This window comes from Agelaius phoeniceus, chromosome 1, assembly GCF_051311805.1.
Source record: "Agelaius phoeniceus isolate bAgePho1 chromosome 1, bAgePho1.hap1, whole genome shotgun sequence".
NCBI classification, from domain to species: domain Eukaryota; kingdom Metazoa; phylum Chordata; class Aves; order Passeriformes; family Icteridae; genus Agelaius; species Agelaius phoeniceus.
In genome coordinates this window covers 95,616,600-95,634,147 of record NC_135265.1, presented here as the reverse complement: position 1 = coordinate 95,634,147, position 17,548 = coordinate 95,616,600, and the positions used below count along the sequence as shown (strand labels likewise).

Below are 17,548 nucleotides of genomic sequence, written 5' to 3'. Positions count from 1 at the left end.
TTTTTGGTTCCCCCTTTCTTTGTTTTGCTTTTTTTTCTTCTCTAGCCAGTAAAAGGAGACACTGAGCCTCTCTCAGAAGAGCTGCTGGGCAGACTCACAAGCTGAGCAGCCCAGCCCCGCACAGCACCTATGGGGACAGTGAGGACCACAGCACACATGCAGAGCTGAGGCACACTTCCATGACTTTCTGTACCCTTTCCACCCATTCCTTCCAAGTCTAGCAGTTTGGACAGGTTTCTATCTACAAGCCTCTTCTTTATTTCTTTCTCTATTTCTTGTAGAAAATGGAATTAATGGAAGCATTTAAGACAGGATGCCGTAATTCCTTGGAGTCACAGATGGGTTTTCTCCTGGAAAAAAATAATGTTTTCTTTGAATTGTGGAGTCTGTTGTTTGCCATTTTTTTAGCAAAAATATTCTGAAAATTCAGGAGTAGATCTAGATGCCAACACTGGGTCTACACTGCAGTTTTTGTTCATTGTGCAGGGTTGTAAATGGCTTTACAGATTCCTCAGAGGTAAACAAGGCTAGAGTACATCTCTTGTTATTTCCCTTCAGAATTCCCAATTACCCTGAATTTGCCTTTAAAAGCACTTACTTTGGCTATCGTAATGATCAATTACTTGAAACTGGGAATTTTCATTCCAATACATTGTAAATAGAATGGCGGATCCGTAGCCAAATTACAATTTGGACATGCTAGTCTGTTGAATGGAGCTCAGATACAAGCAGTAATTATCAATCTTCTATCATTTTCTGTGCTGACGCACAAGTTTTTGCTGCTTCCCTACAGGGCTCAGCTACTTTTTAGCAGCCAGCATTGGACATCTGTCACACATACTGTATGTCATAACAAATAGATCATTACAGAAAAAAATGCAAAGCTAAAAATGTAGAAAAGCAGAAAACATTACGATTATTATCCCTGGGTGTTGGTATAATACTATCAGAATAAATCCCAAATACATTTTTATTATTTTCTTTGTGAAACTGACTGTATTATAAAATCTCATTAAAGCATGTAAATTTAGCATACTCTCTTTTATGGGCTACTCTGTATTTTCTGAGTGGCAATACATGGCAGTACATGAAAACATGGCAATACATGTGGCCACCAGGTTGTTGGGCATGTGTTTCTATGGTACTGTGGGTGTGTATTTCAGTCACCTTTTCTGGGTAGAGTTGAAAAGCTGTGAGCAAATACTCACTGCAGAAGCAGCTATGGTGGCAAAGGCATTGCTTGTCCCCAGCAGCTCGTTGCCTCTGCCCACCAGAGATCTTTAGGAACAGCACAGGGAGGTGTTTGGCAGCAGTGACACAGGCAGAGCTGAGCTGGCACTGGGACATTGATCTCCTGAGCTGCCACAGAAGGAGTCATGTGCTGCTAATTCCAGCAACAGTATCGTAAGTCACTTGAGAATTGAAGTTAGTTGCAGAGCATATCCATGTGATTGTATCTCTACTCACTTAAAACCTAAATAAAAGGTAGAACTTTTGCTTTTAAAGGCAAAGAGCAAGGAAAAAGAAACCCTGGTACATGTTAGTAGTGGGAAGGATGAGAAAATGTGTTACATTTCTTGTACATATATACATAAATATATATGTTATCAAGATGTGTTAACATTTAATAATTATTGCAGTTTTATAATGTTAGTTTCAACGCATTACCACATTTTTGGCTATCATGTTTTGCTGTTTTTTATTATTTCTTGTGCAATATTGTATTGACTTTTAGCACTGAAGAGGTAAGCTTTAGCTTTTAAACTTGCAGTCTGGATTGCCAGTGGTATCTGCAGATTATGTATTATTATGTAGCTAGTTTGCACTAACTGGCAATCAGTTTATTTTATTTTAAAACCAGAAATGTAGCTAAATCTTGAATAAGCAGGAAAGGATTTGTGGTTGGTTGATTGGGTGGTTGGTTGGTCCGTTGGTTTGTTGGTTGGTTTGGGTTTTTGCTGAATAGAAGTTGGGCAGAGTGACTGTCATTGTGGAGATTTTGATTGAATAAGCCTGTTTGTATAATATAGTTACCACAGACTGAGGTATTTTTTTCCTTTCCTGTCAAGAAAATATTGCCCGTTAGGTTGTTTACCACCACCCTACTGAATGGTAGTTTCCATACAGTTTACTGACAGCAAGAAACAAAGGCTGGCAAGAAAGGTTGCATTTTGGAAAGCAGTAATGCTGAAAACAACCTGAAAGGTCACTACATTTAACTGAGTGTACAGGAACTCTTGGTGCTGCAAGAAGTATCCAGGGATTCCCAGAATTGGCTGCAACTGGAGAACGCTGAGCATGGAGAAAGTCATGGCATCCATGTATGCAGCACTGGTGTGAAATGTGAATGTATTCAAAGCTTAAAGCAACTGGAAAGAACGTAGGGAGAACCTGATGGTTCCTCACAGTGAGTTGAGAGGAACTTAGTCTCTGTAGCTCTTCCATTGGAGATGCAGGTATCAGGAGATTCTACAGCCAAGCAAGGTGTGTTGGACATGTAGCACTGTTAGCTGAATGCAGGGGGATAAGAAATGAGACAGTTTGTAATAGGGAGAGTGATCAGCTGAAGAGTAATTTGCCTATAACTTCAAAAGACTCCTTGTTGCTCTCCATTAGAAACCATGTTTTAGTATCAAAAGGGTTATGGTTTGAGAAAAGAATCCCTGGGCAGATGTTTATGAACTGTGCTATCAGTGAGGTCAAACTAAATATGACTTTGTGTTTCTAAAAATCTATGTCTCTCCTTTTCTAGCGTCATTAAATTATCGCAATTTTGATTTAAAGACAGTTTTCCAAGTTAGATGGCTTTTTCTGTGAAAGAAATACCTGCAAACGTTTGGTGAATAACTGAGGTTAAGAATCTACAATAGTGCATGTTGTTTCATTGAGAAGCTTGCTTTCATCATAATTGCTTTTATGATGAAAGTGTCCAGAAAGTACCTGGACACTTTGCTATTTTCCAAAATGCTGCAATTTCTCTGTACTTGCAGGTTGCATAGCAGGGTATAAAGGCTGCAGAAGACCTTCAGAATGCTGTCTCTATGAGAGTGAACTTGATACATACTGACAAACAGGAGAAAAATAGAAATCTTTTCAATCAGTTGGTTGTATCGCTGTGTTTGTTTTTATGTTGTAAATAGTGATGTCAATGGAGCTGCCCTAAGTCCTTTACGTTACATGCATTTCTCTGCAGAAAGGATGTTTATACCTAATTTTCTGGAGAAGACCGTTTGAAAAAGGTTTATTTTGTGCAAATAAGAGTCCTACGAGGTGCTAAAATTTTTAAAACTTAGTGGACTGGATAATTAACATTTTGCCTCATTTGCACCTCTGAAACCTTCCATTTCCATGTGTTGCAGTAAGTATCTTTCTGAAAATGTCAGGCACTGCATAATGGAAGAGTGTTCTAATTTCAGTTTCTTGTTAGTAAATAGGAAAGAAGAATTGATTACTTCCTGCAATATTTCATTTAGCTGTTTAATACAATGCTAATGTATTGTCATGTAAAAAACTCTTAAAAATATAGAAACATTCCTATTCTGTCTGGGAAAATTTAGTGAAAAATATTTTGTGAATTTCTCTTATTTCGTTATTTTTATCCAAAACACTACGTGAAAGACAAGGACAGCAACCACAGGTCTGCAGTTAACTACTGAACTTGGCTGTTCACAGAGGCACCCAGGTAGGGTGGGAGATGTCTTTGGAGACATTCAGAAATGTTCCTGAGCAACTGGCCAAGGGTCATCCTTCCTGAGCAGCAGGGATGGACCAGACAATCTTGAGAGGTCCCTTTGAACGTTAAGCATGCTGTGATTCTGTGACTTGAGTACCATTTTAAAATTGACAAGTGATTTCCAGTTTATGATACTGGAATATGCAGCAACCTTTAATTTATTGACAGAAAAAGGTACCTGGTTGTTAGGAAGGGACTTGTAATGGCAGCATGGAATGTGCAGCTAGAACAGCAATGGGAAGTCATCGCTGTGTGGTGAACGTTAGAGACAAATGCCTTTTTTTGTCTTTTTCCAGAAGAGGTTTTCTGTTCATCTTAAATAGTAGCTACATTTCTCAGGAGAATCTTACCATCTGTCTCCCTTATTTCAAAGTGTTATCCTTTACAGAAATGTGGGAGCTCTCCTGGATGTGGAAAGTAGGCCTATGCCCTTCCCAATATAGTCTTTCATGGAGGAGGTTGTACAGGTTTGTGCATGAGAAGTATGCCTGGAAAGACTCTTGTATTTCCTGTTCATCTGCAACATACCTTAGCAGCATGTTCCATCTCCTCTTTCACTGTGTATAGCACTGACAAGACACTGAAAAATCCATACAGGCCTCCCTCTTCCCTTTAATAGGGTTTTGTGGGGTTTGCATCAAGTCTCAGACTTTTCTTCACATCTAATAAGAAAACTTACTGCAAGACATGAAAGAAAAAGAAAACTTTTCATTGTGTTTCTCTACATCAGAATTAAATGTAAATTCATTGACTGTAGCTTTAGACTGATTAAGTCACTCTAAAGAGTTCTCTTCCTGTTACTTAAGAACATGGACAAATTGACAGAAATATATAGATTTGATTTTAAAAATGGATCATAAGGATGAAAAGCATGCTTACATGAAGCAATGGTAATAGTAATTTAACTTAGAAACCTCTACTTTACTGTAGCCTTACTGAAATACAGGCTAGTCTCCTAAAACCTGCATTTATTTGTTTGTGGCTGTAATTCAGACTGGAACTCAAAAGCCAGAAAGACTTCCTCAAACGATTTTTATTGCACCGGGCTCTGTTGTCCAAATTTCAGAACAAAGGAAATCTATATTTCAAGGTTTATAAACACATGGAAGTGAATCTTATAATACAAGGCCTTTAAAATCTTAACTATCACCACCATTGCAACATTAAAATGTTTTAGTTATATTCATATCATGAGATAGCTTTGATAGAAATCCGGTGCTGTTTAAAATCCCAGACCTCTGTGTTTACTCATACAATATAAAGTGATGTATCTACACACACTTTGTCTGGTGGGGGTGTTTTGTGTCAGACATATGATAACATGCTTGTACAGTACATGAGAAAAGACTCCTAATAAAACACACATTCAAAGCACACTGAATAATTAAAAAACATTTTATATGCAGTACACTTTTGTCCTTTCATATTTAAAGGTATCACTTGGATTCAAAAGTGCTTGGATTTGCCAGTTGTTGCCATCATGGTTTACCTTATGATGGCAATTGCTGCTTTGCAACCTAATACAAGGGGCCATTTGTAATGCCTTGTGATCTCACATTCCTCATTTCTGATTAAGCCTTCCTGACCTTGTCACATGGAAAAATATGGGTTTAAATTTTTTATATCTTTATGTTGGAGTGTTTAGCGACAGATTTTTACTGATGACTGAATAAATGAGGCTTCAGGATTGCTCTGTTTAAAGTGACTGGAGCAATTTCCAAATCAAAGGAGATAGAACTGGCCTTTTATGGCTTGAACAGGCTGGGTTTTCTTCACAACTCTTACATAGGTCTCCACAGATCCTTTATATATTTCACAGAAAGATTTCAAAGTTAAAAGTTTTCTATATTTCCTTAGCATAGTATGAGAGCTGAGCTAAAAGAACACAGGTATTTTATTTCAGATTCGTATGGTCTGCTTTAATCTACTGCCCTTTAAAGTATAACCCATGATAGAAGGTTACCAGGTTGTCCCCTGCTTTCATTGCAGTATGTGTATACTGTATACCATTTTTTCCTTTTTTTTGTAAAATACGTATTTCATTTTAACAACATTTATGAGCACTGTAAGTTTTTTAGGGCTGAATCCTGAAAGATGCTGAGGACCAAGATTTTCTATATTTTTCAGTGATAAGTGTCTTCTCTGACATTCTCAGGCATCTGATCATGATACCAGTATATAGCAGATGGACATGACAGAGGGTGAGCTTTGGCAGCACCGTAAGGCAGATACCAACTTTACTATGTCCATTTCCGAGGGAGAGACAAGCATTCCAGCAGAACTTCCAAGCTGCTACTTCCAGTTTATTTTGGAGGTCTTTTTTTTTAGGTGCTTGTTACTGTAGAATTTCTATCATGATGTAGAATCATGATATCATTTCTATCATTCTATCATCTATCATTTTTATCATACTGTACAATTTCTACCCCGTGATGGGTATATAATCAGTTGCCCAAAATGCTACAGTTGTCTTACTTGAGTATTTGTGAAGTATTATGCATTTATGTAGTTTACATGAGTGTTTGTACTTTTTTTCAGATAGGCTGAATTACTGTTCTTAGTTTGGCAATAATAATAGTATATGCTAGTAAGAAAGTCTAAACAATAAACAAAACACCAAAGCAATGGTACACATGAACAGTTCTGTTCTTTTGAGTAAAAAATAAATATACTGACTATTTCTGATTGAAATAAATGGTGCAGCAGTGTATTTCATGTAGGATTAATCACTAAGTTTGAATAAGTAGGAAATTCTAATGCAAAATAATTTTGTAATTAGACTAGAAAATTTTAAAGACTAGAAATTAAAAATTACTGCCATATGGATCTCTCTGTGAATAAGGGAAATATGAATTTTTTTTTCAGAAATATTATTATAAATATTGCTTTGAAATGTGTTAAACTAATTGTATATGTAATCTGACTTTTATGCATGAAAAGTCCACTACTTTCACAAAATCTGTGTTTAAGATGTAAACCAGAATCCATGTGTATTTTCAAAAATATGTAAACTTGAGCAACTCAATTCTCTTTCCTAGGAACAGTTCACACAGTGAGATGAAAACTGGTGGAACATACTTCAGAAATCATTCACAGTAACTCCTGTTGAATTTAGGAACTGTGTAGGAAAGGTTCATGTGAGCTCAACTGGGAATATTGTAGGCATTTGTGTATTTCAGTTTTGCTAAGTAAAGATTTTTCTTTAATTAATTTCTGTTAATTCTTCTGCTTAATTTCTGTCAATCACTGACTACCATGAGAAAAATAGAAATTCTGTAAATGTGACAAATCAATCATTCTGGTTCAGATCTAATGTTCAGTTAACCTGAAACAGCTTTGGGAGCCATCATGCAAAGGACAACATTTGTGCAAAACCTAAGAGGATGCAAAAAATCTACAGATAATGAAAAATGAGTGATGACTACTGATCTTCTGTTATAACACTAGGTTTTATTTGAACCACTGGTAGAAAATAATTTTTTTTCTTTTTTTTTCTTGCTGTTTAGGTCTAACTGTGCAGAAAATATCCGTAAACACATCTTGCATACGGGAAAGCATGAAGGAGTAAAAATGTATAACTGTCCTAGGTGTGAGTATGGAACAAATATCCCTGTGGAGTTTCGGAACCACTTGAAGGAACTACACCCAGACATTGAAAATCCTGATCTGGCATACTTGCATGCTGGTAAGGTCCTTGCTCCCTTTGCTTACAAATTCTTTTCTAAATGCACGTGCTTAAATGATTGTAATAACAAAACAAGAAGTTATTATCATTTATTCTGAAGAAGAGCATGGTTTCAAAATGGGCTTCATCCTCTTCAAGTTTTCCAGGGTTAAAGATTATGCATTAAGCACTGAAATCTATTCATGTTATACAAACAAATCTTACAGTTCAATAAACATCAGAAGTGCATGCTATTTAGATGCCTTATTTTGAAATCTAGCTGAACTTTTAGGGAGAAATATTTTTTAACATTTTTATTAAGTCCCTCTGCCTATGCTATTCCCCCAGGAACAAAAAAACCAAAATTCCATAGGAAATGCAGTTGCAAATTAATGCACTGCTTTAAAAATTCTTAGATTTCATTAGAAAAAGTAGACTGTTTTTCATTAAAAGATGGAACAGCAGAGCTCAACCAACAACTTAGATGTATCTTTTCAGGCTTTGTGTTAGAGAGCACACACATGGAAGTCACTGGAGGAATGCAAAAGAAAAACATTGTTTTGGAAACAGGAATTAAAAGAAAAAAGATGGGGTGTTTTCTGCTTAGGAACAAGTTTTTTTGGTTTTTCTTTGCTTTTGGGTTATTTTTTAATAGATTCTACAGTTCAGAGTGCAAGACAGAAGATTAATGGCAGCATCAAGTTAGGAGAAAAAAATAAAGAATTCAGTGGTAGGAGGTTAAGAGAAATAATATAAAATTAGTGTGGAGCTTGAATGAAATGTGATCTTAATGCAGGAGAGGCAGATAACTTAGACATCACTGAGTGGAAAGACAAGTCAGAGCAGTGGGAAAAAAGAACAGATGGTGAGAAGAAAGAGTTGGGGAATCCAGAGGAGGAAGAAGCTATGTGGGCCAGAGTCTCCCTGAGATGCAAATTAATCTTCCATTGAATTATTACTATTAGTACTCCTGTGTCAGATGTGAATCTTGTGTTAGAAATACATATCCTAGTTTTTGATACCCTTACATCTGTAAAAAAACAAAACCTGGAGAGTTTTCATGCAGCTTTGTGCTGTATGTACGCTGTAGTTATTTTAAAACCTCTCAGTCTTCTCAAAATGACTGCTTGCTTTCCTGACTAGAGGCAGTGTATTATTTGTACCATATATTTCTATTTGCCAAGTATTCCACTTCATTTTGGAACCAATCATCATGTCATGTCAGCATATGGTGGATAATATCTGGATGTGCAAACAAAATGCCAGTTGGCAGAATACCAATTTCAAAATAGGTCAGAAAACTGATCACATTTCACCATAGTTCTCACTAAAGCAAATGAATATTCAACTCAGAGCTTAAATCCAGTCATTGTTGGATTTTTACTACAATAATCCCACTTAATATGAAAAAATCAAATGCTTTCAATAGGCAGATAGATATAACAGAGAGCTGTAACAGTGATAGAATCAGTAACATTCCAATATTATAAACATTTTATGTACATTTTCCCATTATTAGTTCAAGACTATATCTGGATAACTCAGTTGTTCATTGCAGCATGCTGTGGTTAAAACTGTTCAGCTTGCTTGTCTTGGTAACACAGGAAAACAGTCATAAGTGCATTGTGTCCTAATGATATTTCTTTTCTATACATTCACTCTTATGCTGTAGAAATCCCCTTGCACTAAACAGGGTACTGTGCAAATATGTTAGGACTAGGAGGAACAGATTGTCACCTAATTATTGTAAGGCTCAACTAGGACTGGTATGCAGCAAAAGTCTTGAAACATTGTTTGCATCATTCCATTGCAGAAAGGATGATACTGTATTTTCCTTTCAAAAAGAAACATTATTAAAGAGAAACCTGGGTGATAATTGTGTATTCATAACACAGTTAAATTAAGGGAAATTTATTTTCTTCTTTTCAATCCATTTCTGACTGCTGGACATCTGAGAGTTAAAGGTTTTAGAGAAGGTTTTTAGAGGAATGAAGGACAACTCCTGTGCCCTGGCTAACATCCCTTATAAAAATAAGATTTGTTCTGTGTCTGGTTCACAGTTACTGATGACTTATTGGTCATTGGCTGCACCCACGGAGAATCTACAACACGACATAGAACCCCTTAGGATGATAGGAGTATGAAAGTGTCATACAAGATTGATTTTTTTTTTAAACTTAAACATATTTGTCTGTCTTTTATGTTCTAATATTGCTTTGTAACAGGAAAGCTGGCCTTTTGCTTCTTTGAGCAGATAGAATAAGTATCTTCACTGACAAAGAGACAGACACCAACTCCAGCCACTTTGAAGGACAGGCAAAAATTCCTTCACCTCACCTCATCAAGAATGGAGCTGTGGGGTACCTTTGGGATGTGACTGGGAGTAAAAGTCAAGTCTGTTTCTTGTCTGTGAAATTGAGATTGACAGTTGGATTTCTAATTTAGATTTAATGGTCTTTATAATTGTTGCGGGAAGACTGGAAGCTTCAGACAAGCCTTAGCCTCAGATTTTGGCAACAGTTTTAAGTTCAAGGAATCACCCTGGCCTGCAAGTTCTAATGATGGCAAATCAGATCTGTTTATAAAATGAATTATTTATTAAACAGACAAGAGATAGCAGATGAAAGATCTTAATCAGAACCACTTACTACACAGTATAAAATGAAAAAGAACTACTAGTAGATTACAGCATAACATAAAAATGCACAATATCAAGGTACTTACATTAGAGCTAGAAAAAGAAATAGTATTGATTAGGAGTCAAATCTAACTTATCGCTGAAACCATGGTAATGTGCACATTCCTTCACTTAATCCCTGGGGAGTAACTGCAAAGCAGGTGTTCCTACTCATGGGAGAAACTCCACACATTTCCAGGGAAATGTATAGAAAATTTCTGCTTTGTGGGAGTTTGGTATGGCTCTTACAGTTTTAAAGTATATCAGTTTATGTACAGTTTTAAGTATATACGGTTTTAAAATATATCTCTCAGTCAAAAATCCGGCTTATCTTTCCAGATCTCACTTCCATTAGTAAGATGTTTATTGGCAGTTGGGAGGTGTCAACCCCATGGTGCCAAAATAACTCACTGTAAGACAGCTTGTCTTGTTTGAGTTATCTGACTGGTTAACAAACAACAGATAAGCTCTGGTGGGGGCGAGCTGCCCTGCTACAATAATATAATGCTCTAATATTAGTTTGTAGTTAACTTTCTTTGGCAGCTACTGTACTGCTTTATAGGGTCAGTGTAAAAATGAGCTTGAGGAAGCTGCATTTCAAAGGGAGAGGCCGTGGAAGATGGAAGGCAAAAGAAGTTGGCTTTTACATTTGTGAGGATGATACTGTAATTGCAAGGTGATAGCAGTTCTGTTCTAAATTGATATATAGAAATGCCAGCAAACCAGGTCTTCAGATCTTCTTTCCTCTTTTTGCTATAGGTTCCCTCTGTCATAGGGGGAGTTATTTAACAATACAACTATATTCCTTATAAATTTTAGATATTTTAAAACCATAACAGTCTGGATTATACTTTTGTCTTTAACTTTTAAAATTTATTACATTTGAGCAACAGACTTTTAATGCACACAAGCCAACAAAGATATATGCAGTGCACATAAAATTGCGAATTGAATTTGATATACACTTCAAATACCAGTTTATGGATTTAACCTTAATTTTTATATGAAGCATCAAATCTGTTTTTTAAAAATGTCTGTGTGTTGTTCTGTAGGAATTTGGTGCCAATTTCTTGATATTCTCTGACTCAACTCAAAGTCTGAGTTAAAATTGAAATTTTGTTGGAAAAAAAGCCAGGAATCCAATGACTGTTAGCCATTATCCACAACATGAATTTATTTTCTTTTTAAAACCACTTTTAAGATACTGATAGATCTTACAGCTGTTCTAAGAACAGAAATGGGCTTATGAGCAAGCTCAGGAATCCTGCAGGTAATGTTTAAGTGATAGAAATTTGGTCTAGTGGAAGCTGTTCATGTACATTCTTGTTGTCCATGTGCAAATCTGAATGTGTGTCATTACACAAATGGAAAATGAATGCAATAGATGAGTGAATTGTCATATCATGTTGGTGACTATCATTTTAGTAGTTTTTCTAAAAAGGAGATAATTTTATGAAAAAAAAAAAGTGGGCTTGTCTGATTTGTGAGGCTCAAAGCAAATTGAAGAAATATTTTGATTCTTGTGTGCATTGCATTTCCAAAATTCTTGAATGTGTTTTACTCTAACTGATGCTACATTGCAATACTGAGTTGAACTGAACCTGAATACTTTGTCAAGTGGGAGAGGAGAAGATCTACCACCCATACCTGTGGTAGATCTTGCCAGGGATCAGTATTCTAGTTTTCTTTCTCAGTGCTTCGTCTGCTTTGGAGCACCATCACTTGGTAGAGATAATTTCAGTTTGAACTAAATGTTCGTCATTTAGGAGCTCTTGTCTCATAAACATTGTGATACTATTATAATGCATTATTTATGTCCAAACAGTGTAATATCTATGCCTGAACATCTCCATTATTCCAATAGCTGCAGAGTTCATGGCATCTCACAGTGTGCCATAGTAGCCTTCTGTGGATACTAAACTAGTCATAAGAAAAAACTCTTCTGAGAGAAGGGAAGCAGTTTGCTCATTATTGGTTTTGTGATGATGTTGAAAGTTATGCAGTGATACTGAGGGTTTTTTCCATATCATCATTTCCATGCTGCACTGTAAAAGTGGAGATGATTTCCAAGAATGAATGCAACCCTAGAAATCAGAATAACCTGTTTTTTCACTGAGCAAAAGATATAATGGTCCTGTTTTTTGTACAAGTTTTCTCATGTGCAAAATAGGTGTGATGCTTCCATGGTTTAAGTCAGAAAGCTCTTGCTGTAAAATGGCTCCATGACGGTCAGCTATGTGATTAGGGAGCTGCTTAAGGCATTGAACAGAAAATTTGGTGATGTTTAATTTAGAATTAGCAATCTTCTTGGAAGTCATTAAAAAAAAAAAAATCAGCGAAGCCAGCCCAACTCGTTGTACTCTTTGGTAAGGTTTTTGTGGGGTTTTTTTTTCCTGTGACAGCGATGCTATGCTTGCAAAGCACTCAAATTTTCCAGTGTGTGGTGAGAGTCTACCACCCATAGCCCATGAGTAGGAGTGGAGGATCACTTACTCCTATGGATGCTGACAGAACTAAAAGTGTGAGCTGCTTCCCTGCTCTGCACAGACATGTTTTGGGGAATGCTTGGAAGTACAGCTTTGTGTGCCTGTGCCTCTGTGAAAATTATAGGTGCCTCTGGGGTTGGGCATTCACAGAACAAAGATTGTGACGATTGTGTTTTGGCAGTTGGCTGCCTACGTGGTGATTGAACGCTTAGTGTTCATGAAGAGTTACATAATTCATGACCAAATGATAGATAGGTACTTGATTATAGTGTATGAGTTGCTTCACAGGGAGAAAATATCAGACATGAGCTACTCTTAGTCTAGCTGAGAAAAGCCTAAGAAAAATCAGTTACTGAAAGCGTAGTCAGACAAATTGAAATGAGAAACAAGGTGCAAACACTTAAATATGAGGTCAATTGAGCTCTGGCAGCAACTAGCAAAAGAAATTATTCTTCTTCTGTTCCTTTGAGCCTTGAGAAGACTGGATGTCTTTCTGGAAAGTAGGTTTTAGGAGGGCCCAAGGTTGCTGGGTTCACTGCAAAATGTAAAGGGGCTTTGATATACCAGAAGTCAGACTATTACCTAATAGTCCTTTCTGCTCTTAAACCTTCAAATAGTGTTAATCCACAGCCTCCTGTTAAGGGCTGTGTTTGTGAATCTGTTTGTATGTTATGATAACAGTGGAATAGCTGAGGAAACAGGAAAGTCCCCCAAAGTGTTCTTTCTCAGAGAGGCAACATTCACATCATCAGTGCTAAATTTTTACTCTCTTTGAGCCTGAAGTGGAAATGCACTCATTTAAGCTGTTTGTTTCTGGTATGTCAGTAAATGCCTGATAAAATACCTTGTAAAATGCATTTATTTATTTGTTTAATGTGTTTAAAGAATCCGTATAAAATCCTGTTCTTTCCCTGGCAGTTCCCTTACTGTGTTATTGTTCTTTCTTTTATATATCTTTGGAAAGTGTTTTTCCAGACTTTTAAGTGCACTTTTCAAAAGGCCATGCTTTCCACACATTTCTCTTTCAGTTTCTTTGGCTTTTGAGAAACAGGGCTGTACCAGCAACCTGCAGCATGATTGCATCATCAACAGGGGACAAAATTGTGATCCTATCAGTTGTAACAGTTGCAATATTCATGAATGGAATTCTGAAAGTTCAAATAGTTAATCCCAAATAAAATTGTGATCTTTATCCCACTTGACAGCTACATTTATCAAATTATTAAGAGAAAAAATTGATTGCTAAAAGTTATGGTGTGATCTATTATGTGATTTTATCAAGGTGTAACTGTATTACCAAGTGGAAACTGCAGACTTATTCAGAATGTGAATTGGACCCACAGAACCTGATAATATAGCGATTATATTAGTATCCTAGTGCTTTTCTACTTCTAAATATTTTTTGCTACTCCTTTCTTTTGTGTCTTTTTGATTCTTTAGTAGAAAATATAGAGTTAAAAAATAGGAAAAATTAAATAATAAAAGCCTGTTTGCTCTAATACTCTCCATTAAAATTTATCAAATTTTATCAAAATACAAATTTAATCCAAATTTAATCTAAATTTATCAAAATAAAAAAATATAAAATCAGTAAATGCTATTTATCAATGCAGTAATGGAAATACAAGTCAGTTGAGTACTTATACAAACTTGTAATTCATACCTGATGTAAAACCGCCAAAGAATAGATACACAGCTTTGTTTGCAAGAGTATTTAACTTTTTTTTTTGAATAGTTAATGTTCTTAGTCTTTATCACTGTTTAAATAAAACACTTTAAATGCTGTCATTTGAAGCAATATTTAAATTATCATTGCTAGATATAGGCAAATCAGGTGCAAGATTTTACAGCAGCAGAATATTGCTTGGGTTTCTAGTCAGATAAAGCATTATTTTTGGTGGCTGGTATGCTTTAAAAAAGGAAAAAAGCAGCAGCAGCTCTGCTTCAAACAGGTTTGCTCTTGTCATAGCTATTAGTACCAGTCTTTCAATAGTATGTCATGTTGATTGGCAGACACTCCCTTTCCTCTTTTGTGAGGAATAATAATTTTAGTGTGTGCTTGAAATAAAAACCTAGTATAAATGATTTTCTGTTTGTAAAGGAGAAAGCCAGGTTCTTTTTAACATATGTAGATTATGTATTATTGTGTTTCAGGAAGGATTAATCTGTGTTTAAAAAAAAACCAAGTAATTTTTTTAGAACTGTCATTTTTTAGAAGGCATTGTATACCTAGCAGAGCTTCCATAGCCAGGATATTTATCTGGGTGGTCATGACATCAAAGTTGGTTCTTTCCAGGTAGCAAGTGAAGTAGAAAAAAAAAATTGACTTCATGAAAGTACTTTGTCTTTTTTTTTTCCCCTAGGATATTGCTTTTTCTGCTGCTGTTGAAGAGCATAGGGACTCCTTTCATAGTTCCTTAGTTGCTTTTCCTGAACAATCAGCATATATTCCTGCTGAGTGACATGAAAGGAGGTGTTGAAATATTTTGATGCAAATATTACATCATCTAATATTCAAAACCCACCACTATTAATATTAGTTACATCCTTTAAGTGAAAGGTATTCTCAGATAAGAATGAAAGCCAATCAGTCTCACTAAAGAAAAAAATGTTCAGAATATAGTTTTAAAGGAAAAGGAAAATACTGCCTAGACCAAAGTGTGGAACACCTCTTAATACCTCTGCTAGTGGAGGTATAACAGGTGTCCTGTTCTGTGCCACACGCTGCAGGGCCATTGCACAGGGGTTTCCATATTGTGTAGAGCACCAGAACCATGCAGTCACAATCCTGCTTTCTTTCCAGTGCACTTCTGTCCATGGCCCTCCTAGCAGTCACGTTCCTTTTCTGAAAACTATCCCAGTTTGTTACAGGACAACTAATTTTTGTGGTGTGAGCTATTGCTCCTGAGCAGATGAACCTCTTTGCCCATACCTAAATATTTAATCTGGGTGTTGGTGTGTGCCTCCTTTCCTGTCATTTCTCTCTGTGGCATTCCAATTCCCAAAGGTGGGAACCGCTTGGCTGGCCTGCATGGGGGCTGTGCCACCGTGGATAATAGAGAAACCCTCTTCAGGTCTGAATTTTTGTTGAAGCCTTAATGCACCCTTGGATGAGCATCTGCTTTGCAAATTTCTTGCATTGCCCATGCTGGATCCCTGCTGGCATCCATAAAGACTGGTGCTGCTGCAAGGATGTCATGTTCACCGATGAAAAGAAGGTAATCTGACTCCAAGATACTATTTCATTATATTAATAGATAAAATATCCTTCATGAAGAACGAGCCACATTATTGCCTATTTGGAGCTAAAAATAGGCTATCCTAACATAAAACTTTAAAAGCAAGGCTGAAATATTTAAGTGCAGAAGCAGAAGAAAGCCCTTAAGACATGACAGCCATCCAGACAGGCAAAAATATTTAATTGTGCTAGAAGATATATATGCATAACAGTCTGTAGCAAATGTAAATAAAAGGAAATACTAGTACTGGAATATCAACATATTAAAATTCAGAGAATAGCACCAAAAAATGGGATATCAAGCTCATCAAGAAAACTTTTCAAACAAACAAAAAGAAAGGTAATAATCTTACAGGAAGAATAAAAAAATAAAGATGTTTAGTGCCCAGGAATAATTCAGGATATTTTTATGTGGAGATTGTCCTATACTCTGAACATTTAAATTGTTTTCCTATTATACTTTTTTAAGTCTAGATCTCCTAGTCTATCATCCAGGGAAGTTATATTGGAATTCTAAGAAATATTAAGATCTTATTTTTTAATTTTCATTAAAGTAAATATAAAACAAATATAAGACACAACTTGAAGACTGAAATGAAATTTTTTATTTAAAATGTATGATAAATTTTTTATATATATAGTAGATAAAACTTATTTAGTAACTTACATATTTAAACTGTATTGAAAATAATTATGTATTCCTTGTCTGTGATAGAAGTACTTTTTTAAATTTAATTCCAATGAAAATATAAATAACAAATATCTATAAATAAACCTAAATAATAAATTTCTCAACTGTGCTATCTTCATTATGAACTAATTATTTCATCACTTGCAGAGTTGAACTAACAGTGCTTCAAAGACCTATGGGCACTCTATTTCAAATAACCATAGCAGGGTGTATTTTGCCTACAAAAATGCACCCTGCTCTTGATGGCTTTTTCTGTGGCTGTGCATTATTTAGGGGATACTTCATGCTTTTTCTTCCTGTGAGATGTTACTGGTATCCCAACAACTTGCACTGAAATTATTCTTGATAAATAGCTTAAATTATTATTATTTGTGTCTGCTTGCACGTCTTTGTCTGAGTTTTAGATTTTTTATAAGTTACACAAAATTACTTGTTTGTTAGTCGTAGCTTCATTACTGCACAAATAATAGCAAATAATTTCAGAATCAGAAAAGTGCTGACGTTGTCGTGGTTTACAGCTATCAACAAAGTGCCACGCCCCAATCGCTCATTCCCACCAATGGAGGGATGATGGGAATCAGAAGATTAAATCTCAGTCTCAAAATTGAGAAAGCTCCTAGGCTGAGATAAAGGCAGTTTATTAGGTAAAGCAACTCAAGGAATTAATTCATCACATGGCATGGCCTGGCAGGTGTTATCTACAGGAAAGCTGGGCTCCGTGGCATGCAATGGTGGCTTGGGAAGACAGATGCCAGTACTCCAAACATCCCCCCCCTTTGCTTCTTTTCCCCTCCACTTTACATGCTGAGAATGATGCCATGTTGTATGGAATGTCCCTTTGGTCAGTTGGGTCAGCTGTCCTGGCTGTGTCCCCTCCCAACTCCTTGTGTACCCCCAGTTCCCTCACTGGTGGGGTGGGGAGCAGAAAAGGCCTTGGCTTGGTGCAAATGCTGCTGAGGACTAGCAAAATCATCCCTATGACACAGTTTCCAGCTCAAATCCAACACATACCAGCAGCTGTGAAGTAAATTAATTAAATACCTGAACCAAAGCCAGAGC

At 36.2% G+C, this 17,548-nt stretch overlaps 1 protein-coding gene across 1 annotated transcript in view; it reads left to right on the top strand.

The window, feature by feature from the left end:
• The window catches only part of ZNF407 (zinc finger protein 407), a 335,712-nt gene that overhangs the window by 229,197 nt on the left and 88,967 nt on the right, over nucleotides 1-17,548 (top strand). Inside the window, exon 8 of the mRNA XM_054646000.2 lies at nucleotides 7,240-7,418. Coding sequence (XP_054501975.2) covers nucleotides 7,240-7,418 — 179 coding nt within the window. The remainder of the gene's footprint in view (nucleotides 1-7,239; nucleotides 7,419-17,548) is intronic.